Source organism: Argentina silus (assembly GCF_951799395.1).
Source record: "Argentina silus genome assembly, chromosome: 9".
In the NCBI taxonomy this organism is placed as follows: Eukaryota; Metazoa; Chordata; class Actinopteri; order Argentiniformes; family Argentinidae; genus Argentina; species Argentina silus.
Window position 1 is genome coordinate 7875324 of NC_139663.1, and position 25847 is coordinate 7901170.

At 41.9% G+C, this 25847-nt stretch overlaps 1 protein-coding gene across 2 annotated transcripts; it reads left to right on the forward strand.

Annotated features, from left to right (window-relative positions):
• The first annotated feature begins 1314 nt into the window (after nt 1–1314).
• On the forward strand, nt 1315–23723 carry axin1 (axin 1). 2 transcript variants are annotated; one of them, XM_083677546.1, is made up of 10 exons: nt 1315–1470; nt 3632–4606; nt 11457–11597; nt 13017–13113; nt 14481–14618; nt 16318–16865; nt 16985–17149; nt 17287–17535; nt 20766–20915; nt 21032–23723. In XM_083677546.1, exons 2-10 carry the CDS (start codon nt 3711–3713, stop codon nt 21156–21158), a joined length of 2511 nt encoding a protein of 836 aa, XP_083533672.1. In that variant the 5' UTR covers nt 1315–1470; nt 3632–3710; the 3' UTR covers nt 21159–23723. The 2 variants fall into 2 exon arrangements, with proteins under 2 accessions (XP_083533672.1, XP_083533673.1); XM_083677547.1 differs by having other exon boundaries at nt 16988–17149.
• The last annotated feature ends 2124 nt before the right edge of the window (nt 23724–25847 follow it).

Below are 25847 nucleotides of genomic sequence, written 5' to 3' on the forward strand. Positions count from 1 at the left end.
CTGTGAGAAGAGAGCTATGAGAGCTGAAGGTTCCTTCATACCTCCCTGAACATCTTTTTGGTAAACTCTAGCAGAGCCGATAGGATGCAAATACATTCCTATGCAGTTAATGTGCATGATACAACTGGTGACTATACTTCTCTTTCTCTTGTAGAACATTTCATAAGGTGTATAAGCCACACTCAACGTTTATGTGGAATTGATATTGATGTTTCGTCATGGTCAATTTGAAAGTAAACTGTAGCAGCAGGTAAAGTAGGCTACCAGGGTTCAGGTTAATTCCTTTTCAATTTCAGAAATTCTGATAGTGAATTGAATTCCAGTTAGGTAATTGAAAAGATGATTTTCAATGATTTTTCAATAAATAATTGAAAAAATCGGAGTATTTGGGTATACTGTATGTCACAATGGTCAGCAACTCAACTGTATGGCAACTCAACTGTGTGGGTTCTTGACATTCTACTGTAAGTTGACAATGAAAAGCTTTGGAATTTGGAATTGAATTGGACTTTCAACACACTTAATGAACTGATGGAATTGAAAAGGAATTACAAGCCATGTTTCTCTACATCCTGCACTTCAGCCATGTATATTGTGAAATTAACAGTGAATGATGACTTGCTCTTATGCATCTATATGCTAAGAACATTTTCTTGGAAAAAATAACCTGATGACAAGAAATACATTTTGTCAAGCGTGCTGCTATATATGTCCCATATTTAGAATTGGTTGAAATCCTACAGTAAATTAAGAGAGACATATACTACTGGTATAATGGTATCATGAAATAGACGCTTCGGAGAATAATGTGATGAAGATAACAATCAAAACAGCGTAGGATATGGCAGTATTACTATACCTAATGATTTATGCCACATTCCTCTCCGCATTCTTTAGGAAATCTAATATTATTTACCCTACCTCTCCATTATGTCACGTTTCTGAATATATTTTTCTTGTATTATGTCTTAGCCCCATCAATTACAGTGAACGATCAATACGATGGGGCACTGTTAGGGCTTATTTTCCTTTAGCATAACAATTACCTTCTGCCAAAGGATAGCTATACCTCTATTGACTATGGTGTGGTGGCAGTATTTTAATGTCAATTTGTATACATGTACCTGAATTGATTAGGTTGCCTTATTGCAATCATACATTATCCTAATTTTTTTCGGGCGCGCTATTATGGAATTTTGGAAGATGATGCCCCCCCATTCAGCCCAGAGCGCCCCCCCCCCTTTTTTTGTACAGGCGGCAGTGTGTTTTTTGAACACGCGTGGCGCTGTACATCTTCTGTACCACCACACACAGACAGGAGTGTGAGAGACAGCCATGGAGAGGTGGAGAACGGACTGTTTTCTTTGTTATTTTTAAACTCTTGATATTCGCATCTATGACACGATTCACAGTGAGCTGTGCACGCAAAAATTCCCGATGCACTCGAAAACGGCAAGCAGGTTTTCACAGGTGAAGTATAGAGCACTTTTTTCCAGCTCAGGGTTTGGGATTGCGGTAGCCGGAGATGATATGTGCCATCGCTTTGCTGTGTGTGAGTCAATTCCGAGATCGAGTGTTCTACCTCTGCTCTGCGTCTTTTATCAATTGTGGAAAATTGTCGTGTGTTGGTCGTGAACATCGTTTATGATTCAATAGCGGCGATGTACAGATTTTAGTGGGTAAATAGTGTTGCAAAGTTGTGTACTAGTCGGTCGGCTGCGGAAGGGCCTGGCTGTGTGTACGGAGTTTGTTTCTACCTCCCCTCCCCCATCCGTTTCTGCTGCTGTGCTGCTCATACTCAGAGAGGCCAAGACATGAATGCTATGAATGTGGGGCTCACTTCAAAGCATTAGGGAGGGCAGCGAAGGCTGTAGTAATACCGTTTTAATACAGTTCTAGTAGCGAAAAATTACGATCTTTGGAATGTAGGCTGTGCTGTAGACTATGAATTATGAAACTGGACGCAGAATTGTACAATGTGCGCATGAGAATGCTTGTAAGGTCTACGTTTTCTCAGTTGGAGTCATATCAGTCAATTTTTGCCAGATGTGAAATGAGGGAACCTTTAGTCAAATAATGTCTTCCAATTGACGTTGGTTGCATGACAAGTTATAGCTAGCTACAGTATGACTTTTTGTTACAGTTTTATCAGAGCTGCCTGCAAGTGTGTAACATTGTTGCAGGAAGGTGGCTATGTTTTCAATTACTTTAAGTTATTAACTGATAACAACAATCTTATGTTGAAGACGTACATTTTTCATTCTCACCTATAAGCTTTTGCTCCCTAATGTCAATTTAACTTTTGAACACAAAGGGTAACTAAGGTTTGGCAATTGACAGAACATGTAGAAATCTGTCAGGTGATACAAATCAATACACAAGTTGGCTCTTTAAGACTTAATGCCCAGATATGTGATAACTGAGAAGTCTGGAAATGCAAGAGAGAACTTGGCCTAATTTCTGGCAACTAGAAACAAAGTGTAATTGAAGTAATCTTAATTTGATCAACGTGAAGGAGACGTCTTCCACTGTTTTACCGCACTTCACTGTTTTAGGTGATGTGAAAGCCCCTGTCATAGTTATTTGACTCAAGGTCATCCTCTGATATGATCAGTCAGGGTGTCTGCATACAGCACAGCAGCAATCGTCACAGTCATGGCAGATTGTGCTCTGCCTGCACCCCGCAGTTCCTCTTTTAACCTTGAGAATGCTCTGCCCTTGTGTGGCTATTTTATGCTCAGAGTCGGCTCCTGCTCAGATTTTGGTCTTTCCTGGTCTTTGGTTTTGGTCTTTCCTGAGTATACATCCCATGAAGCTATACATCCTATGAAGACCATTTTTGCTACCCCCTTTACATTACACACTACAAACACATAATTCTGAGATGTCTGTAAATCTATTGTCAGGTTGATGTGCACATCTGTCTCTATTTACAGGTGCATGCAAATCTAAAACACAGCAGAGAATAGAAGGAAGAGGCTCCCACTACCTACTGTCCATAACTCCTTTCCTTTTGGTTATTTTTAGCCAACCGTACCAACTAGAAACCATATGCAACAGGATTGTTATGAAGCAGTATTATTCCAAATTCTGTATTGTATACAATGGACTTAGCCTAATTCATTGTTTAGACACCCCCTAACAATAGGAAAGATGGTCTTGGATGTTCTGATGTTTAAGTATTGCTGTGGGGGAATTATTAGTGGAACACGCTAATCTCTGTGAACATATGACACATCGAGAACTTTTTTTCTTGCGCATTGATTTTTTCAAAGCCCTTTGCTAAAGCTGTAGGGGATATTGAATTGTATTTCCAACCTTTAAATGGATGCTATTGATGTAACCAATGAAATAATTTATAGCAATGCTGTTGTGGTAGGATTTCTTTTTGAAATATTAGACCAGTATGGATTCTAAGCTTAGACATGGATGAATATGATGTCTGGTCTTTTTCTTTGTTCAGCACTGTAATGCATTAGAATTTTGCGTCAAACGTTCAGGTTTTTTTAACTAAGCTGGTTTGTGTCAAAATGAGAGACTTCTGAATCATTGCCTGTGAATAAGCTTAGACTACATTTGGATGATTTGTAAAGCTGCATCTCATTATGTATTTTTTGTTTTTCCCTTGCAGGAGAAATTCTTTCGCAGTGGCATAAGTAGAGGTCTGGATCTAATTGTTTTGCGGTGTGGGCTGCACTGGCACTGGGTGTATGGACGCTGTGAACATGAGTGTGAGCGACAAGGGGGGTTACCTGGTGGACCTGGGGGGCAGCTTCACTGAGGATGCCCCCAGACCCCCAGTCCCTGGTGAGGAAGGTGAGCTTGTGTGCAGTGATGGACGCGGTTACAGCCACATCTTCTACCCCTCCAAGAGTGAGAGCCTTAAGAACGAGGCCTCCACCGCCACACCCAGGCGACCTGACCTGGACCTGGGCTATGAGCCAGAGGGCAGCGCCTCTCCCACACCACCCTACCTTAAGTGGGCTGAGTCCCTCCATTCTCTCCTGGATGACCAGGATGGTATCCACCTGTTCAGGACGTTCCTCAAGCAGGAGGAGTGTGCGGATATGTTGGACTTCTGGTTTGCCTGCAGCGGCTTCCGTAAGCTCGAGGCCAATGAGGGTAATGAGGAGAAGAAGCTGAAACTGGCAAAAGCCATTTATAAAAAGTACATCCTGGATAGCAATGGAATAGTGTCCAGACAGATCAAACCAGCCACCAAGAGCTTCATCAAAGACTGTGTGATGAAGCTTCACATTGACCCGGCCATGTTTGACCAGGCTCAGACTGAGATTCAGACTATGATGGAGGAGAATACCTACCCTTTGTTCCTTAAGTCTGACATCTATTTGGAATACACCAGGACTGGGGGTGAGAGCCCTAAGCTTTACAGCGACCAGAGCTCTGTCTCTGGGAATGGGAAGGTTTTACCTGGGTATTTGCCAACGTTGAATGAGGATGAGGAGTGGAGATGTGACCAGGAGCTCGAGGAGCAGTCTGAGTGTGACCCAACCCCCAGCAACCGGCTTACTCAGAAGCTGCTCATGGAGTCTGCTCCCCAGCGCGTTGCCAACAGCAAGAGATTTCCGGACAGTCACGAGTACAGGTAAATCCCCCCATGCCATCTAAACCCTTCTCCTCCAGCCTCTAACAATCTAGCTTCTCTGTGTAAGTGCTGAATTAGAAATAAACTTGTCCCCCCCCCCCCCCCCCCCGTGCGAGTGCTGCCTGAAGTTGGAGATGAAAAGAGGCTCTGAGTTTAGCACAGCGGACAGCTTAAGATGAGAGGAATGTAGTGTAGGCAGAGACCCGTAAGTACCTGTGACTGTGATGGTGAGGTAGTGGCAGGGTCAGAGGAGCGCCTTTACTAGCTGTTAGAAGGTGGAGGCAGAGCTTTGTGTTCCCTGTGCAGGTGTCCTGTGAATGGCAGGCTTTTCTAGAAGAAAGCTTTCTCTGAGAAAAGCGATTTGATTTCTCTTTTGACTGTGGACAACTGGTTTTAACTGCCGCAAAAAGGTAAAGGAAGTATTCTCTATCTAAGGAGAATAGCTGATGTGTAGAAGTCCCAATACCCCAAATGACCACATATACACTCAAGAGCACTTCATTAGGAACACTATACTAATATTGGGTAGGGTCTCCCTTTGCTCTCGAAACAGCCTCAATTCTTTGTGGCATTGATTCCACAAGATATTGGAAACATTCCTTTATGATTCTGGTCCATGATGACATGATTGCATCACGCAATTCCTGCAGATTTTTCAGGTGCACTTTCAAGCTGTGAATCTCCCGTTCTACCACATCCCAAAGATGTTCTATTGGATTCAGATCCGGTGACTGGGAAGGCCACTGAAGAACACTGAACTCATTGTCATGTTCATGAAACCAGTTTGAGACGACTTTTGCTTTGTGACATGGTGCATTATCATGCTGGAAGTAGCCATTGGAAGATGGGTAAATTGTGACCATGAAGGGATGCACATGGTCAGCAACAATACTCGAATAGGCTGTGGCATTCAAGCGATGATTGATTGGTATTAACAGGCCCAAAGTGTGCCAAGAAAACATTGCCCACACCATTACACCACTTCCACCATGAGAAGTTGTACAGGTGTTCCTAATAAAGTGTTCAGTGAGTGTACGATGGTTGACAGAATGTTTAATTGATCCTTGAGTAATGATAAACAGATCAGTTTGAAATTCATTGACACAGAATATGCTCTGTACTGGGACAGTACTACAGCAGCATGGTTTCCATTCTTAAATCAGCAGTGTGTTGCTTTTATGATGCTTTTATGTGGATATGTTATATTCTATTCAACACAAATCTCTCACTGCCTCATGTTCCTCCATATGTGCAGAATGGGATTTTGAGATGTGACTACTTATAACTCTAATCCTTGTCCTGTTGGAACAGAAACTGGCTGCGCATCTGGGCTTTTTAGCCCAGTATGCAGAGGATTATGATGTTTTCTGCCAAAGTCTGTGAAGAAAATATCAATATTTGTTGAAAGTACATATTCTGCATTTCTCAATTGGTTCCATATTTTTTACTAAGCAAAGCTGTTATGGTCACTAGTTTGTGGAGAGACAGTGGAAGGAATTCACAGCTTTATTTAACCCTGAAATATTTCAAAACACCCTGCATTTTACTTTTCAGATGTGCTTTTCAGGACAGTTCACTATTGGCACGCTCTGGTGCAGAGATTGAAGATTGCGGAATTCTATCCCTAGAAGTTGACCCACTTTTCTCACAACAGTCTTAGACAAACCTTGACATATGTTGAAGATGCAGTAGCTCTTGTTGTAGAGAAAATCTGTTAGAATCAGATTTGTGGTTACAGGGTTCAATGATTGCTAGGACTTGAAATCAACCTTTTCAATTAGCCTGATTGTGAGGTCTCATTTAGAATGCGTTTTAGCCAAATATTTTTCAGATAAAAATAATGTTTTGGTGTGTTGTTATTGTGGAAATGATTAGAACTACCTTGTGTACTAATAGCATTAATCTGACTTTTTTGTATATTCTGCACATTCATAGTTTATACTACAGTAAAAGTAACATCTTATTTTTTTAAATTTCCAACTGGCCTCTACAAGTGACAGCATGAAAGATTTGGATGTTTTAAAACCACGGAAACACTCCCCACTCCACCCTACCGCTGAATGTATACCCAATGGCCCCTGGACATGATTGGATTTAATTAGTGAGAACAGTGCATTTTTGTGGTTGTTTTCAAATTATTATTTCATTAGATATTTGGCTGGAATTACAAAAAGACAACCTTCATTTTTAAATAGCCTTTTAGCATCACCCTTCGGGTTTTTGTGCAACTAAATTTTACATCAGTCATATGTCTGTTAATCTCTTCAAAGACAGGAAGCCAGAGATTTCAAAGAGGGTTTCAGATCAGTGGTGAAGATAGATCAAAAGAATTTGGAGGAGTCGCTATTTTTCCCATTTTGTATTGTGATGCACATAAATGTTGCCAGATATCTAGGCCTAGATTTTGTACTCAGTGAGCAGGTGATAATATTAGTCACTGCTTTTTATAAAAGACAACGGTCTCTGGATATGTTTTCATGCTTGGATGAATGAGTAGAATCCTGAAAGTTTACTTTGTAAGACTCTCATTTTGACCTGTCATTCAATCAAGTCACTCCACGCCATGGCTTATGTTTAGTAGGCACAAAGTGGAAGAAAATGGTTTGAATTGGTCTCCCTGAATTTGTCCAATAAGAACACAGATTTTTGTTTTGTTGAAAATGTTTTGCCAAATTGTGCCCTCCTGAAAATGACCCAGGTCTAGATAGATTATGTATCTGTAGTGGACTTCCTGGTTCAAAGGAAGGTTGAATAAAAGATGTTCTCTGCTGGCGAGTGATTGCTTGATAATGCAATGAGTAACCAGTTAGGTAGGCTCATTCCCTCACCTTCTTGTTAATGAGAATGTGTTTTGATAAATCAGTTGGTGATAAGTCAGAGGCGGCTGTAGTCAGATATCAAATGAAATGAGAACTAGTTATCATTCTCTGGGTACAAAGAAATACACAAATCGTTAGAACAGAAATATAGCCTACATTTTAGTTATAGTGTCAGATTGAGCTTCTTTTCTGATACCCTGTAGGATGTAGCCTAGGCAATATGATTTAGTATTTTTGTGGGGCTGTTTGTCTTCATTTTCATGGACACCTACCTCCCATCATTGGTCACAAGATCCATGATGCCCCATCATGATGAAATATGATCCATTTATAGGTGTGTATCCATGTTGAAATAGATAAATGGAGCAGAATACCATAACAATGATTACTCATACTGGTGTTGGTTTGAGAGCATCTTCCCCCTGGCTTCCTCTCCTCTGATTTTGTGAACATTGACATGCCTGCTGCTTAAATCATTAGAAGATTCTAGATGGCTTGAGTGCTGGGAATAATCATCAGAGGCTGCAGTAATCCGAGGGCTGCTTCCATCCCTCTCCCTCTCTCAGCCCTGGGCTTAGAGGCTCAGAAACAGATGCCTCACTTTCAGTGGAATGGCCAAGGCTCAGGTAGGAGTCAGTCTGCCACTTTCCCTGCGGTGCCCCTGGGAGAAGGTGGTTGGAGACCTGTTTTCTAGAAGGCAGGCAGGCAGGCAGAGGAAGCAGTGAGCTTCCAGGTCAAGGGGAAACCCTGGTAGAAATGAGGCTTCCTGCTTGGCGCAAGCTCCCTGCCGTGCACACTTCTCTTAAAAGCAGACTGTGGCCTCCCACTGCTGCTGCTTTCATTTGCATAGCCTCTCAGAATGCTCCCTCCTTTATGAATCCCACTCATTTATAGACCCAGCCATGGAACATGGTACTTGGTTATCCACAACCATGCTGCACCTGAAATATAAAAGCACATTTTATGGATTGACTGTTCCATTTTTGGTTGCACTTGTTTTTGTGTGATTAACGCAAGCTGAGGGATGTCATCATGATGTGGGTTTTGTTGCCCAAAGCTGTCTTTTTGAGCAGCAGCACCGAAGGTGTGTCCACCTCAGAGGCTCCTCTGTTGTGAATCGATTTTACTTGGTCTCTCAACCCAGTTTTTCTTTCATTGGGAGGCTGTTAGACTTCCGTGTCTGTGTCGTTTTGTATGTCAATAGAAGGAAAAAAAAGGCTCTTCCAAATTGGTATGAACCTTGCTCTTGCATTATGATTTTACAGATTTTTAAATGTCAACTTTTCTTATTCGGTTGAGCTTCTAGCAAGCTAAGAGCAAATGTCATGCATGTTCACCGGTAATCTATTTGATTACCCCTACCCTTTGTGAACATGCATCACATTTTCTTTTAGTTCAATCAACAATCACACATGGCATTTCAAATGTGCAGAAAGAAAATACAATCTTAAGTGCGATGGCCTTGTCCCTTGATTATGTAATAGCAAGCACACAATGTCTATGAATAGAGTGTGCTTAAAGTTAAAGTAAAAATCTGTTTGTGTTTTAGTATTAAACTAATCTCCTTTCGAGTTCTAAACATTGAAATATTATGGTTGATAGGACAGGCCTCTGCTCTGTTAATGTTAGGCCTGTACACAAGCGTATTATGTCTTACAAAGATTAGATTTACATATAGGGTAATGTTTGATATGAAGTGAGGTTTGTTTCTGTGCGTACCAAGGAGATGGATGGATATCATTGTTGTTTGTGGAATAACCGTGTTGCAAAACTTGTCTTGTCTAGAAAAGCTTATTTGTTATTCATGGGTGATATTCTCTGTATTAAATGGACAACAGAGCGGGATGACTGACTAATGGTCTTCATATTCATTCAACTTTCATTTGCAAAACAAATCTCTCACACTTTCACGGTTCTAACCCATAGATTGATCAATTCTAGTTTTGAATATAACTTTGGTTGATAACTTCAAAGCAAATGACAGAGGTTATCCTTCCACCCATTTACTCGTGGTCTTGTAGAATTAAATACCTTTTCCGTAGACTAGTCCCCTTTATTATCTTAAATCCAAAACGATGTAGCCTATCAAGTCAAGAATGTGTTTCGTTTTCATTTGTGTAGAATATGGATGACTAATGATAGTCAGTCAGAAGCAAGGATTTGGTTTTGAACACTGCGAGGTTCTTAGTTCCCATGGAGAGAGCACGTAGTGAACACTTCTGGGAACTTCAGTTTAAAGATGAAGAGAACAGAGAACCTACCAAGATCTATAATTCATGTGAAGGGAGCAGTTTGAGAAGTGTGTTGAGGGAGGTTGAGTCAATGATGGGAGCTGCTTCGATGCTTCAAATAAGAATTAATTAAGCCTCTCTACCTTTCTATAGACATCATCTTTTAAGGATGTGCATTATGATAATCTGGGTGTTTTGTGGAAAGTGCACACATTATCACAGCCAGGGCTTCAACGCCCACATACATTTTTTCCATCTGTCTTATTTTTCAACATTGCATTTACATTGTCACACAGTAGATGCTCTTATCCAAGATGACTTACAAAATCTTACAATTTCTACAGGGCCATAATGCAATGCAACAGTACTTAAAATGTAAATCTATTCTTATGTAATGTGATGTGTATTGAGGCAGTTCTGTGTAAAACGAACATTTATCATCAAATGAAAGCTAAGAGTCTATATGTATATTATATAGTGTAGTCTATAGTACATTTTTGGGAAATACATTTATGAACCATTTTCCATCATAAGAATAGGCATAAGCAAAGGCTATGACTTCTGGTCAAACATGGAAAAACAACTTTAAAGGTGTTTAGAAAAACATCAAACCTCATTATTGTTAACGTATAGACCCTTATCAACTAATATCAACACTTATATTTCGTTTTGAGGAAATGGTGATTAAAACTGGTTGGTAAATTGGTGACAGAATGACAAAATTGGTTATGGAATTACTGAAATTGGCTATATTCACTTATTGTACAGGTTGTACAGAACCTAAACTTATTATTTGGCGGTCCCTGTGGGATAACCTTTTTGGGTTCCACGTAGAACCCTTTTCACAGATGGTTCTACATGAAACCCAGAAGGCTTTTACATAGAATTTAAAAGGGTTCCAAAAGGGTTCTTCCACAGGGACGTCATACAGTAGCACTTACAAACTGCTGCATCAACATCTTCACCAAGTACTGCATCAACATCCTCATCTCATGCTCCAAAAAATGGAGACTTCATTGTTGTTGAGTACAGTGGAGAAACAAAGCCAGCAAATCACACAAATATGCAGCGCAAGTAACTGCCTTTGAGAATGATGACATACATGTTGCACACAAAAAGGACAGCAAGGGATTTGTCTTCATCATTAAAGAGTGCACTGACACTTATGGTGATTCTTAGGATCACTCCAACACCGGTTGCACAGAATAAAGAACGTTTTTTTAGGCAAACTAGGAGCAGATTGGGTATCTCTGTGTGTCTGCGCATGACACAGGCCTACTTGTATTTAATTTTTTCTAAATCCTTTTTTTGATGCCCAAACTGTAGGCCGTTTTCTTTTGGTATAATGAAGAAAAAGACATTGAAAACAGCAAATGTAATTGATTTGAAATCACATTAAATTCAGCATTTCAAAGGCAGATTTGTGTTTCTTGTGTTTTGTGAGTTTGTTTTATCAATTTCCCTTGTTAATATGATATTGATAACATAATACATTATTACCTTACTGAGTGTCTCTTGTATATTTCTACCTATTTTCCCTATTTTAGCTTTATGGTCATGTACAGAATGACATTAAAATCTGTGGGGGACCCAATTTAGTCATTCTGTTAGTGTCATTCTGTTTTTTTGTTTACATTTCTGTGGGAATTGTGAGGAGTAGTCCTTGTGCAATAGAGTTGTATGGTTTGTTAAACTTTGCTATCAAGGGTTTTTGTTTGGCATACGTTTGAAAGAAAAGTCCCAACAGTCATTGTCAATGTGTTCACCTTAATGATCTCTCTAACTGATCTGTTTCTCCAGGCATGCGCCGTGGCGGGAGCCTGTCAACCCGTACTACGTCAACACTGGCTATGCCATGGCTCCTGCCACCAGTGCCAACGACAGTGAGCAGCAGAGCATGTCCAGCGATGCAGACACACTCTCCCTGACCGACAGCAGTGTGTACGTACATCCCCCTCACAAATGCCCACTCACACATACACACACAATAAGCACAACAGGTTGTACGCCTATAAGCCTATAGCCCACTGAAATGGGCCCTTAAGAATACATTGTAAAGGTTTATGGGGTCTCTTCATAGCATGATAAGGTAGCCTACTTGATGCTGTTGCATGATTTAGCTTCAACAGCTGGCTTTAACCAGATCGTTGGTATACACTGCCTTTTTCTAAGCACAATTAGGCTAATCTATTATTGATGGAGTTTCACTAGCCAGGTTAGAAGAAACCAACATTTTATGCTGTCAATTTTCTGTTTATTACATAGGAGCAACAGCTGAATATGGCCACCAGAATGAAGTTTAACCACTGTTCCTGTCTTGTGATTAAACAGAAAATAAATCAAAGACTTTCACAAAATATGGGAGGGAAAATGAGAGCAATAATGAGGGTTATTTTATTTTCAGTTGGATCGTTCTCAGCTAAGCCCAACATCTGTGAGCTGTACCTGGTCTCAGTGCAGCGCCTCCTGCACACAGATTAGTCCATTTCCCCCTGCTCGTCTGGGAGCACAAACCAATCTCTGGTCCTCAGAGAACAGCCATCTGCTCATTAGCCACACCAATGAAAGCTGCTAAATGTCATTACTTATGCTAATTATAGAGCTTTAAACTGGGAGGTACGAGGGGGCTGCAGGATGTTATTTGAAGTTATTGACTTGTTACCCTTGTACTGTACCAAGTTTCCCAGATTTCAAAGAAAAATTGTTACTCTCACGATTGGTGGTAAACCATGAATTACATAGGCTAGTTGCTCCCTGCCCATGCCCAACATTTATTTCTTATTTATATGTACAGAATGACACAAGCTTTTACTTAGAGCAACAATCCTCTTTCTTCCGCCTTAGCGGGATGTATGTTTTCTTTTGAATGAGCGGAGCAAGAATGTGTTGGCAGAGGGGAACCAGAGAAAGAGAAAAAAAGGAGCGCTCCAAGTTCAGAGATGACACTGGGGAATTATGTTTAAGAAACATCAAAGGCTGCACAGCAGGACAAAAACATGTGTCTGAAGTGGGATAGATTACAAGCCATTATCAGCTATTCACTCCAGAGCTTCTGGCATAGGCAAGTCAAGCCCAGCAGGACCACCACCACTTGGGATGAAACCAATTCAAAGTACTGGTGTCGATGTGCGACTGGTCTCTGGTAGTTCACTGCTGGTGCAGGGCAGAGAGGTATCCTCAGGGAATGGATACTCTGGTATTTTACCCAAACCTACATTTATTTATAATGAACATGAAGATGTTGTCCTCTTGTTGGATGATCCATTTACTATTAGAAATGTAAACTTCTCAAAGTAATATATATATATTTTTATTTTATTTAAAACACATTTGTAAAAGTGTTCTTGTTCTTTGTTCCAGAGATGGTATTCCACCTTACAGATACCGCAAACAGCATCGACGGGAGATGCACGAAAGTGCCAAAGCAAATGGGCGAGTGCCACTACCTCATATTCCTGTAAGTTAATCTTGGGTTTGTATGTGTCTGTCTCTCTCTCTCCCCTGTGAAATAAGTGCATGTTTAAAAGGCCCAGCTACTTCTCTGGGCCTGTGATGGTGTGTGTGAAGAGCTGATGGAGGGAGAGCAAGCAAGTGAAGGAGTGTGCTGTCTAAATGCTGCCTGATGCTCTCCTCAGCTGTGTGTGCTGAAGCACAGCAGACGTGAGTGCTCCTCTGTGACGGCCCCATGCCTCCCTCTACAGCTCTCTCTCTCTGCAGGAGAGCTCCAGCCCTAATTGGCCTTCGGAGTCAAGAGTCCAATTAAAACCAATGTGCTCTCCCTTGTATTAGGATGCATACGGTATATGGAATGAATACATTTCCTCCGGAGATGTGTGTCTAGGAATGTTTCATTACCCACTGTATTTCTGTATCCAAATATATAAAATGGCTCCGAAGCTGTTCTTGGACTGAGCAATAATGGTAATGCAGTCTGCCTCGTCCTTGAATACTCAGTTTTGGTCTAACCTTGCATCGTCCCTAACATAGCATCTATACTAAAGAAGAGTGAGCTACAGTAGTGGACTGCAGACATTTCTACAGCCAATACATGTTGTCAAGGCCATACAGGTACCTTAGGTTCTACAAAACCTTGTGTGTTTGAGGGAATGTGAAATCCCAAATTAAAGGAAAAAGAGCAGTTGGACTTGGAGAATTGATGGCTGGCTTACCATGTGAAGGTATCCCATTTTATGTGTTTTGGGCAGGTCCCAGATTAGAGCTGCCTTTTCCCGACAATGTCCATCTTTCAGAATTTACCTAAAGCAGAATTTTACCCTGTAATCCAGTGGATTTGTTGTTTTCATTAAACGTTAAAAACATTACATGTTTTTTAAATGCAAGTGTGAATGTCAAAAGTCAAGATATCTCGCTTTGAATGCCCTGATCAGTCCTGATGTTCCAAATTGCCCATTTGACTAAATTCCTACAACTATTGGACCAATATTTCCCTTGCCCTCCCACGCGAGATCCTTCTGTTGAACAGCGCAAGAGTGCTTACTGCTCTCTGGGAATCACTGGCATAGCAGAGCAGGGTCAAAGTGCAAAAACTCTTGTCTGACGTGCTTTATCGCAGTATGAGAGTTTTTTAAGGAAGTAAACATAGACCTTGAGTTTTGATAACTATGCAGCTGCACTCAAAATGATGATAGTTCGAAACGATATTCATCGTGGACCAGAAATTCTGAAATGTATCCAGTGATTGTGGATATTTGTGAACACTAATTTGACTACCACTACTGCTTTTATGGTTAGCGGCAACCGGCAACAGTGCAAAGAATGAATAACCAGTAGTAGTTTGATATTATTGTGTGTTTTTCTCCTCAGCGCACAAACCGGATGCCAAAGGATATACACGTGGAGCCGGAGAAGTTTGCGGCAGATCTTATCAGCAGACTGGAGGGAGTGCTACGGGAGAGGGAGGCACAGGAGAAACTGGAAGAGCGGTTGAAGAGAGTCCGATTGGTATGTCTCCAAAACACTTTACGCCTTTACCTGGGGTACTCCATCTCTCTCTGTAGGCCCCTTCAACCTCTTACCAACCTCACATGTAGCTGCTCCTGTAGAATTACCAACCTTTCACTATGAGGAAATAGGTTGCGTTCATGATAGTTCTTTAAGAGAAAAATGCCATTATGAATCATCTAGAGAATTCCAGCCTTGGCCTATCAGAGATCTGGCTGCATTTGGGATCCCTTTGTCTCTAGCATCAGATGGAACACCTGCAGACTGAGCCACTTGTGAGGCTGGCGCAATGTAATGACTTTCTTTGAAGTCATTTGGAGCATGAAAAAATGCCTGCGCTCACTGCAAATGGAATTTCTTTCAGTACACAAAGCCAGGTGTTAAGTCTCAAGGAAGATCATTTATGTAGTTTGGCCCCTCTGTCAGAGGAACTGCCATCAGAGGAACTGCCATCAGGTTTCCTTTATTAAGAGCTGGAGACAAGCAACAAGAGTGACATTGTCTGTTTCAAGAGATCATTTTTTTAGTGCTGTTGACTAATCAAACCGTTCTATGAGCTCTAAATAAAACATTCCCTCAGAATCAATGGAATGGTGCCACAGAGAGATGGATGCGTTAACTTCATTTTCTTTTCCCCGTTCCATTTCAAAGCCCCGAATATTGACCCACCCACTGTATAATTTACATGTTCAATAGCAGTAGCACATTCCCTTCCCTGAGGTGAACGTGAGAGACTACATAACTTTCATTAATAGATGCCTTTCAGCAGGATGGGCTCAGCAGGTTTGGATCTGGCCTCTTTTTGGCACCAGCAGGGTCTTTGAGATTGCAAAGCAATGGCCTGCACAGCTGCTCATAGCAAAAGAGACATGGCCAAATATCCGCACACGCCAGACCCTCATCAAAAAGTCCTTAGCTCCCGCCCAGGAATCCACTACCTGGAGTGAGCATCAAAGCCCTTCACATAAATTGCCCACTGTCATTTGCCAAGGATTCCCATGTCGAAATGCCATCAAAAGCGTGTGGAGAGGGTGAGGTGGTGGGGAGCCAATCAGAGCTGATGTGTCTCTGGAGAATGAAGGTGTGGTTCACACATCCAGAGTCTTTTCAGTCCATTCAGTAGCACAGAAAGTATAGAGAAAGACCTGGTGACATATGGGTGCAATGATAAGCCCAGCATTATCTCAGTGATTATGATGGTTGAGTTTTATGTTTCAGAACTAGAACATAGCAACTGTATTGTATCTTGAAACCCATAAGCTAGTGTATAAAACTAGGGTTCCATTAAAAACTTTAATGTGCAAGATGGCGACATACTGGAAAGGCTGATTGCTTTGCATCACAGAGGAAGAAAACTCCCCTCTGTAGTAAAGCTGTAAGAATGGTATGGCACATGCAAGCACATGGTCTTTTAACAGTCTGCCATCTGCTGGTGTGACAGATGGGAACACATATCACACATCTTTGCTCTTAGTTAGTAGAATTTAGCAATGTGACACCCTTTTCCTCCTCTGGTTAGAAATGATTATGGTTTTGGCTGTATTTTTCTTATTTAAAGCTCAAATGAATGTGTAAGACACGGTATCCTTCTGATACAGTATGATGTATAGTCCTGCATTATTGTGGTAAGTAAAAGTGAGTGGTGACCTCTAGATTTTAAGCATATTCGATTATCATATTTTCTTTTTCTCTCTAAAAGGAGGAAGAGGGTGACGATGCAGACATCTCCACATCCACTTCACTGTCTAGTCACAGGCTGCCCCCTGGTGCTCACCCCCAGCACTACAACAACTCAAGGTACTCTGACATAAGCTACAATGGCCTACAGCTAAGAGATGCCCATGAGGACAACCCCGAGAGCATCCTAGACGACCACGTCCAACGCGTCATGAAGACCCCTGGCTGCCAGTCTCCGGGCACAGGCCGCCACTCTCCCAAGTCCCGCTCACCAGAGGGCTTCCCGGCGGGCAAGGTGCCTGGGCTTGGCATGCCACTGCCCACAGGCCAGGGCAAACACACAGCCAGGCTGGGCCCCAAGGGGGAGGACAACCACCTGTACCACCACAAATACGTGCACCACATCCACCACACAGCGGGAGGGAAGCCCAAAGAGCAGGTGGAGGCTGAGGCAGCCATGAGGGTGCACAGCAACCTTCCCTGGGGCATGGAGCAGCACCACTATGGGTCCAAATCTCGCAACTATGCTGACGGCATGGGCCCCAATGCTATGGACCCTATGGGATACAGGTATGCACCAAACATAGGCAACTTCTTTATATTCCTGTTTTACCTTGCTTATGTTTGACGTGTCTAGGTTTTTAAGCTTGCCGTTAATGTGGTCATCAAATTCTGTCTCCATTTTTTAGTAGCAAAGGTAGCACACTGTCGAAAAGGCCACTTAAGAAAAGTGAAGAGGTGCGGACCTTTGAGATGCCAGTGCCTCCAGAGGACGTGGAGAGAAACCAGAAGATCCTCATGTGGATGATGGAGGGAGAGAAGGAGGCAGGCCGCCACAAGAAGAGCCCCTATGGGTGAGTTGGAGCATGCATGCATGGTATTACCCCTATCCTTTTAATTAGTTGCAGTGGTGGGGGTGGTGTTGGCGGTTTGAACAGCTCTCATGTGGTGGCCTGGGAACATTTGGTCAACTGTTTGCCTTTTCTCTCAGGAGCACCACAGGATCCAAGAAGACTCCAGGCCACGAGGTGTCTCGGCCCAGCTCTGTGGAACGGCACGGGGCAGTGCATCCGTGGGTCAGCGCCCAGCTCCGCAACAACGTGCAGCCCTCTCACCCCTTCATCCAGGACCCCACCATGCCCCCCAACCCCGCTCCCAACCCCCTTACCCAGCTGGAGGAGGCACGCAGGCGGCTTGAGGAGGAGAAGAAGAAATCTGGGACCTTACAGACCAAGCAGAGGTGAGACAGCCTACCTGGGGAGGAGGGAGATGTGTGTCTGGCATCATACTTCATATGGTTTCTATCTATCCATTGTATGGCAACCATTTGCCTATATCATCTTGAGACAAAATGTATCCTTTTTCTAAAAAAAAAACTAACAAAAAACAAGCCTGATTCAAATAATAATACTTGATTTTAATTTTTACTGAGGGAAGAATAGAGGGAGTTGGAATAATCTAAATGAGATGAGATGAAGGCATGGATGACTTTTTCTAGATCGGCAAATTATGAGAGAGGCTGTATTTCTGTAATTTGAAAATTCTCAACTGATAAAAACATGACTGTACAACTATTTTGATTTGTTTCTCTCGAAATTGAGGTCAGCATCTAAAATCACCCCTAGGGTTGAAGCTGAAGATTTCACTTTGGCGTGGTATTGCTACTATGGATCTAGGAGAGCCAAATGTGACTACCTCATATTTACTGTCATTCAATTCTAAAAGGTTCTGGGACATCCAACATCTAATATCTTTCAAGTAATCATTAAGAGAAGCTAAGCTAAAATGGACGAATGATGGGGTTTAATGGGAAGATATAACTGGGTGTCGTCTGCATAACAGTGAAAGGGAAATACTGTGTTTATGGATAATCTGGCCTAGTGGAAGGGTTATATGTATGTATAATGAGAATAAAATTGGGCCTAAAATGGAGCCTTGTGGCACACCAAAGTTCACTTGGACTGTTGGTTTAGGAAAGTGTGTCTCTCCCTCAGAGAACTGTCTGCCTGAGAGGTATGAGGAGAACCATTTTAAGGCAGTCTGTAAATCCCTACACAATATCTAAGGCGGTTTATTAAAATGGTATGATTGATTGTGTCAAAGGCTGCACTAAGATCAAGGAGAATTAAAATGAAACACTGACCTGAATCAGCTGCTAAAAGTAGGTCGTTTGTGACTAAGTAGAGCAGTTTCAGTGCTATGACGGGCGAAAACAAGATTGGAATTTTTCAAATAAATCCTTTCTTTCGATAACAATTATGGGTCTATAATTGTTTAAAACTGATGGGTCCAGACTTGTCTTTTTAAGAAGCGGTTAGACAAGAGCATGCTTAAAGTAAGGCAGTACTGAGCCAGTAGCCAGGGAGCTATTAATAATAGCCAAAATGCTGGGGCAGACTGTTTCCATTACTTCCTTTAGTAGTCTAGTAGGGACATTATCGAGCGGACAAGAAGAGGATTTCATGTGTGATACATTATTGATAAGGGTTTCATCTGATAAAGGAACAAATTAATCCAGGTTTGAACAGTTATCCATACAGTTATGACAACCATGTTGCCTAGCTAATGCAATCTGTGTGTGAGCTGCAGCACACAGAATCTTGCCATACATCAAGGAGTTAGTTAGCCCAAGTGTCGCTGATTTCAGTTTACTGATTGACCCTTTTTGAGTTGTGAGATGCACTGGACTTTGTTTTTGTTAATTGTCATTGCACATAGGTGTGCATGATCAGTCATGTTCAAGCCCCAGTGTGTGCATGTGTGTATGCAGGTGGTGGTTGCTAGCCTACTTGGCCCGGCGGCCGCTCTGTGTCTAACTCCCAGGGTTGTTCGGTCCCTCAGGTATGTGATGGAGGTGATCCAGAGGGGTCGCACCACCGTCAGGCCCGCTCTGTTCCCACCGCTCATCATGGTGCCTGCCGTCTCCGACACGGAACTCTCCGAGTCCGAGTACGTCCAGTCAGTCTGTCCTACAAGTATCCCCCAATAACCCAACCACCATCCCATAGGTTGCAACTCCCCACCTCACTCCCATGTCCATTACTCATGGAGTACACACTGCTCTTGTCTGCATGGCCTAATAGAGGCCGTGTGTGTGTGTTTGTGTGTGTGTTTGTTTGTCTATACTCCTAAGTGTTCAATAGACACTAAATGAGGTCCTTTCATTGCTGCTGTTGAATAATCCATAACATTTGATTACTGGCACTTATGCTTTGTGTCGTATACTCCAGTAGTGCCCTATAGTATCATGTACAGTAGATTATTTGTATAGATTAGTTGTGTTTTAAAACATGAATTCTTATTTTGCTGGAATTGAGTGTGTGCTTATGAATAAGTGGGGATTAGAGTACTCCAACTCCCCTCTGCAGCCCTTATCAGTGTCAGCAGGTTGTGTTATGACAATGAAGGGCAGTGAGACTTATTATACCCATAATCAGTGGAGAGTGGTTGAGAGTGAGTAGACACTTATCAATGGAGAGTCTAAGAGTGATCAGAATGATACCCATCAGTTAAGTGGGAGTCAGTAGAGGAAGGCCATGGTGACGCTGATACTTCTCAATGGAGAGAGAAGGGGGAGATAGATTAAGGAGTTAGTGTTTTTTGTGAGGCAGCAGAGGAAGATGTGGTGTAGTTGTTGCGTGGGGAGAGAGCAGAGTGCAGGGATTTGATGTTCTCTGTGTGAAGCTCCAGTCTGTTTGATGTTCCATGGCCTGTTCCATAGATGGGCAGTTTAGTGATGTAGGGGGATATGAGAGCTGCAGTAAGGAGCAGATGGAAGCTAGGTGTCCTGGCACAGCCACTGTGCTCCACACCCCATCAAACCCAACCAGCCCGCGGGTAAATGCTTGCCATGCACCTGAAACACTGTAGCCTACCACCTGCTGGCGAATGTTAACACTGACCACTGCGTCCTCCTCATAAACATACTTCCACGCCAACCCTCTCAACATTTTTAGCTGATGTTGCATTACCCTCGCAAACTCAAACTATAAACATTCTTGCTGAAACGGTAAACTTCTACTGTGCCAGCATTTTTTTTTACCTGCTCCAGAGGCCTCCCAAATTAGACGCTGCTGTAGGAGTAAACTCAAGGCTCTAAAGTAACGTAATATATTTTGCAAGGTCAGCATTCATTACCAGCTTATATGAACCTGCATAATATTTTGAATATTGTGGTTCTTGAATGTGTGTTACTACAGTGTGCTGTCCTCATGTTGCTGATATTTTGTATTTATTTGTTTGTCCATATGTTTTCATGAACCCCTTGCAATCTCCCTTAGGTAAAATGTGGCACTAGAGAAAAATGTACTTCTGGTTGTCTGAATTTTCTCTTCAGACACTTAACCTCGCAAATGATTCCAGTGTTCAATTTAATTTCTGCAAAGGTCTTTCAAAGATCTTACATCCACGATCAAAGAGTAGACTTGACACAACCAAATTTCTGAATTTCATTGTCGTATTCATTTCCAGACATAAAGCGACTAAAAAGCAGCCTTGTGAGAACATTACGGTGGCCTACTACTTCTGTGGAGAGCCCATACCGTACAGGACGTCCGTCAAAGGAAGGATCGTCACACTGGGCCAGTTCAAGGAGCTGCTGACTAAGAAAGGAAGCTACAGGTAAGCTCACTACTCAATGAGTCATATTCAACTGGATTTGGAGTGAAATTGTTAAAGTAATAGAAAAATAAACATTTAAACCCCTAACAACTAACTTTCTACCCAACCAACTACAGGTATTATTTCAAGAAAGTAAGCGACGAGTTTGACTGTGGGGTGGTGTTTGAAGAAGTACGTGAAGATGACGCAATCCTGCCCATCTTTGAGGAGAAGATCATTGGGAAAGTGGAAAAGATTGATTGACGCAGGGGAGGAAGTTGAAGAGGAAAGAGACTTGTTGAAAAAGTCAGCCTTTGATGGCGGATGGGCGGAAGAGCTGTTGGATGAAGACAGTGAAAGTGTTTTGAGTGGAAGGTGGCGTGGCGGCGGAGAAATGGTACGATATAAGTGGAGCGACAGGAAGAAGCGAGAAGAGGAAGAGCTTGTAGTGGTCACTGTGGGAGACTATTGACTCAAAGGCTTTTTGTAGTCCTTTTTATCTGCTCAGCGCCACTGCAGTGTACAGAGTAGGAAAACATTGGACTAAAGGACAGATCTCATTCTCTCCTTCAGTGTCTGGAGTGTAATGTAGCATTGTAAAGTTTGACTAGAAAAAAGTACTATGAATCTGCTTACTAAAGCTGCATATTTTTGATATGACGTATCAGAAGGTATCCTTTCTAATGTAACCACACTTGTAATTTTTATATGTACCGGTACCAGATTTGTACAGATTGTCTGTTTAAAACATAACGAGAAAGTTTTATATCTATTTAAATATTTAAAAAAGCTGTTGGTTTAATCTTATTAAAGCAGTGGCTATGTTCCAATTCGAAAAGATCAAGAGTTTTAATAGGGCTGTTTTTAAGTATTGTAGAGCTTCATGGGAACAATACAGCCCATGTTCTACCAAGTGCTTTTAATCTTAACACTCAACCTACCAGTCCTCTGTAGAGTAAAGTGACATTTAGTCTTGCTGCACTTACACCATATTATGCATCAGTGTCAATGGAAACATGATAAGGAATTTACGGATGCCCTTAAAGGGAGACTCAGTGATATGAGGTAGCCGTGAAATTGCGGGGCGACTACAGGCATAGATAACTAGCTGACCAAGACAAAACGCTTGCCAGCCTTTTTGTCTGTCACACAGCTCACAGTGTATGTCTGTGCTTGTGCACCTATAGAATCGCTAACTTGTGAAACATTTTGGCTTGGGTGAAGCTGAGATATCTCTGAAGTCATCCCACTTCCTGTGGTAACGTCATATCGCTCAGTCTTTATTTGATTATGCCTTTTTGTTTGTTTGTTTTATTAGAAAAGGGTCTTACTCTCACCTATAGCTCTGTATGTTTCAGTTGTGTCTGTGTATGCACATGAAATAGCTCTTACCCTTATATCTGCAGAAATCAGCCCACTTAAGTTCATCCTCACATGATCCTTTGCTACAAACATTTCTCTATAAAGGCCAGTTAATTTGAGTCAGAAATGCGATACAGTTCCGATTTTACAGTTCCTAGTCATTGTCTGAAAAATTCATATGGGCATTTTGTGTAGAGCATTTGTCAGTATGTAGAAGTATACCACAAGCTGTGGTTTGATAGAGCACTGGTCTTCTACTGTAATTGATGTGTTGATGACAAGCTCACAGAAAAGCTCATGACTGCAGGGGTACATTTTGGCCACTGGACAACTAAATGCCATGATCATGTTTACACCCACTTAATGTATCACAAACAACTGAATAATGACTTTGTAGCCTTTCATAGCTTAATATAGCTAAATTTGGTGCCTGGCAGGAATGAATTGTTTAGACATGATTTTAGTATGAAATGATCTACTTTTTGATAGGTCACTATACACCAAAGAGAACAGTTAGAAGTTAGTTAATTAATGTTTGTCATCGCCCTTTTCTCTTTATTTTGTACCCTCTGTCACATGGGTACTCTTCTGCATTTTATAATTACTATTATTATTATTTCATCATTTTTAATATCCAAATCCCCATGTCAATGTGGAAGCTCTTGCACAGAATGTCAGAATGTTCTAGGGAATTGTGCAAGGTGGAATGTGCTAACCATCGTGTTTGTGATTAGGAAGAGAAGGACTAGTAGGACATAAGGACCTTTTTAATCAGTGCTGTATTGTCAGGTGTTTTGCTGTATAGACAGACACCCCAAGTAAGGAAGATCTCCTTTTCTGAGATGCTGTTTTTGTATTTATTTAGATGGATATTTTTTAAAAATCTGTATAAAGTTAACATATCTAGTGGACAACCCTCTATTGCACCTGTTAAAGATTTTAATAACCATATTTTGTTATGTTTTTATAATGAGAGGTATTTACTCCATGACCTTCGACAATACTGGTACTCAACCCACCATCTGTGACATAACTACAATGTATAGTTCGGCTCTCTGTTAAATTATTATCATTATTAGATTGGCATCAAATCTGCAATGATTCTTACTGTGAAAGCCCCAAAGTAAACTTCCCCCTCTTATGATCAATGATATGTATATAATAAACTTCACAGAGTGCCTTTATTGCCATCCTCTCATATCTGCTATGTGATTCTCCAATGTCAGATTTGGTTTCTTTATTACCAAGGACTAGCTTTATTTAGCGTCTTTAAAAGGATGTTTTGTTGAAGTGTTTCCTGCAGTATGTCACACCTCACTTTGGATAAGCCTTTTCTGTGTAAATATGTACAATTTTGTGTCATCAACCAGCAATTAAATTAGGACATTCAGTACCCTGGACATGTTTCTTTGTGCTGAGTTGTGCAGTTATCATTTAAAGGTACTTGGACAATAAATACATGTAATAAACCAGAGCTTGAGTATTAATGGCATTTTTTTAAGTGCAGTTCCATTTTAGTCCATTAACTGGATATTGTCTGGATGAGAGGCGTACCTGAGATTTGTATAAAAGAAAACCAATGACGCACGGCCCCACTCATCTGACCTTGTATGTTGTTGATGTGCCTCCGTTGCTTTGTATTCACTGAATGTTGGTGATTAGGATAGTTAGAGTCCAGGATGACGCAGAGGTTATGGACCTGACATGATGTGGAGACACTGAAGCCATCAATGTTGAGGGTGAAGTCTTGGGTAGTGGGAGAGGGACTTTGGGCCAACAAATATGATTTCTGATTGGTTGCAGTTCAGTTTGAGGAAGTTGCATTGCATCCAGGACTTGACGTCAACAAGACAGTTAGCAAGAGTGGAGTGAGTGGCTGGAGTGATAGTATTGGTGGTGAGGTACAGCTGAGTGCCGTTGCCATAGAATGGAACTGGAGACCATGGCGACGGATAATCTGTACGAGAGGGAGCACATACAGGATGAAACGGAGAGGACCAAGCACCAAACCTTGAGCCACTCCTTTGGTGACAGTGGCTGTGTTGGACTTGCAGTTGTTGATGAAGATACACTCACCAAGCACTAGGATTAGGAACACTACTCTAATTAGGAACACTATACTAATACTGGGTAGGGCCTTCCTTTGCTCTCAAAACAGCCACAATTCTTCGTGGCATTGATTCCACAAGATGTTGGAAACATTCCTTTGAGATTCTGGTCCATAATGACATGATTGCATCATGCAATTCTTGCAGATTTTTCAGGTGCATCTCTCGTTCTACCACATCCCAAAGGTGTTCTATTGGATTCTGATCCAGTGAAGAACACTGAACTCATTGTCATGTTCATGAAACCAGTTTGAGACGACTTTTGCTTTGTGACATGGTGCATTATCATGCTGGAAGTAGCCATTAGAAGATGGGTAAATTGTGGCCATGAAGGGATGCACATGGTCAGCAACAATTACACCACCTCCACCAGCTTGGACTGTTGACACAAGGCAGGTTGGGTCCATGGATTCATGCTGTTGGCGCTAAATTCTGTGTGCCTCAGCAGAAATCGAGATTCATCAGACCAGGCTGCGTTTTTCCAGTCTTCAACTGTCCAGTTGGTGAGCCTGTGCCCACTGCAGCCTCAGCTTTCTGTTCTTGGCTGACAGTGGAACCCGACGTGGCCTTCTACTGTTGTAGCCCATCCGCCTCAAGGTTCGACGAGTTGTCCATTCTGAGATGCTTTTCTGCTCACCACAATTATACAGAGTGGTTATCTGAGTTACCATAGCCTTTCTGTCAGCTCAAACCAGTCTGGCCATTTTCCGTTGACCTCTCTCATCAACAAGGCGTTTCTGTCTGCAGAACTTCTGCTCACTGGACGTTTTTTTTTTTTATTGTACCATTCCGAGTAAACCGTATCTGCAGGATTTTAGACGTTCCTATGCTGCCACACGATTTATTGCTGATTAGAGAATTGCATGAATGAGAAGGTGTACAGGTGTTCCTAATAAAGTGTTCGGTGAGTGTATAGTGACTTCTGTCAGAGAGGTAGGAGGTGAACCAGTTCAAAGCAGTACCGGTAATGCTGAGGCAGGACTCAATGCGAGTGGTGAGGATTGAGTGGTCGATGGTGTCGACAGCGGCACTGAGGTCAAGGAGGATGAGGATGCTGAGGGATCCAGCATCAGCAGAGAGCAGTAGATCATTAGTGACTTTTAGGAGCGCTGTTTTGTCAGTGTTATATTATGACGAAACAAAATGTTGCAGTATTACCTTGCCCAGTAGAGGCAGTATAGAGGCCTATCCAGATTCTGTGTTCTTGATCCTGTGTTATCTAAATCAGAATGATCCTATCTGATAATGTGTTGAAGTATCAAAGTATCAATATCAGCCAGATCTGATCCTGGATAGCAAAAAAGGGGATTACAGAGTCTGGATCATTCTGATATACTGGGCCCTTGAGATCCACCTACCAGCTAGTTGAATTCTATCCCATCAATTCTGCTGCACAATTTGGTGGTTGGTTTCTAATGGACAATCATTTCTTGACTAACAAACTGCTACTTCCGTGTTATGTTTAAGTATTTGTGATGACCTT

Excerpts from the sequence above, each read along its gene's own strand:
- axin1 (XM_083677546.1), top strand. The coding sequence starts at position 3,711 with ATGGACGCTGTGAACATGAGTGTGAGCGACAAGGGGGGTTACCTGGTG. Across the intron at positions 16,866-16,984 it reads ATGGACCCTATGGGATACAG|TAGCAAAGGTAGCACACTGT; the intron begins GTATGCACCAAA and ends TCCATTTTTTAG. Across the intron at positions 20,916-21,031 it reads ACTAAGAAAGGAAGCTACAG|GTATTATTTCAAGAAAGTAA; the intron begins GTAAGCTCACTA and ends AACCAACTACAG.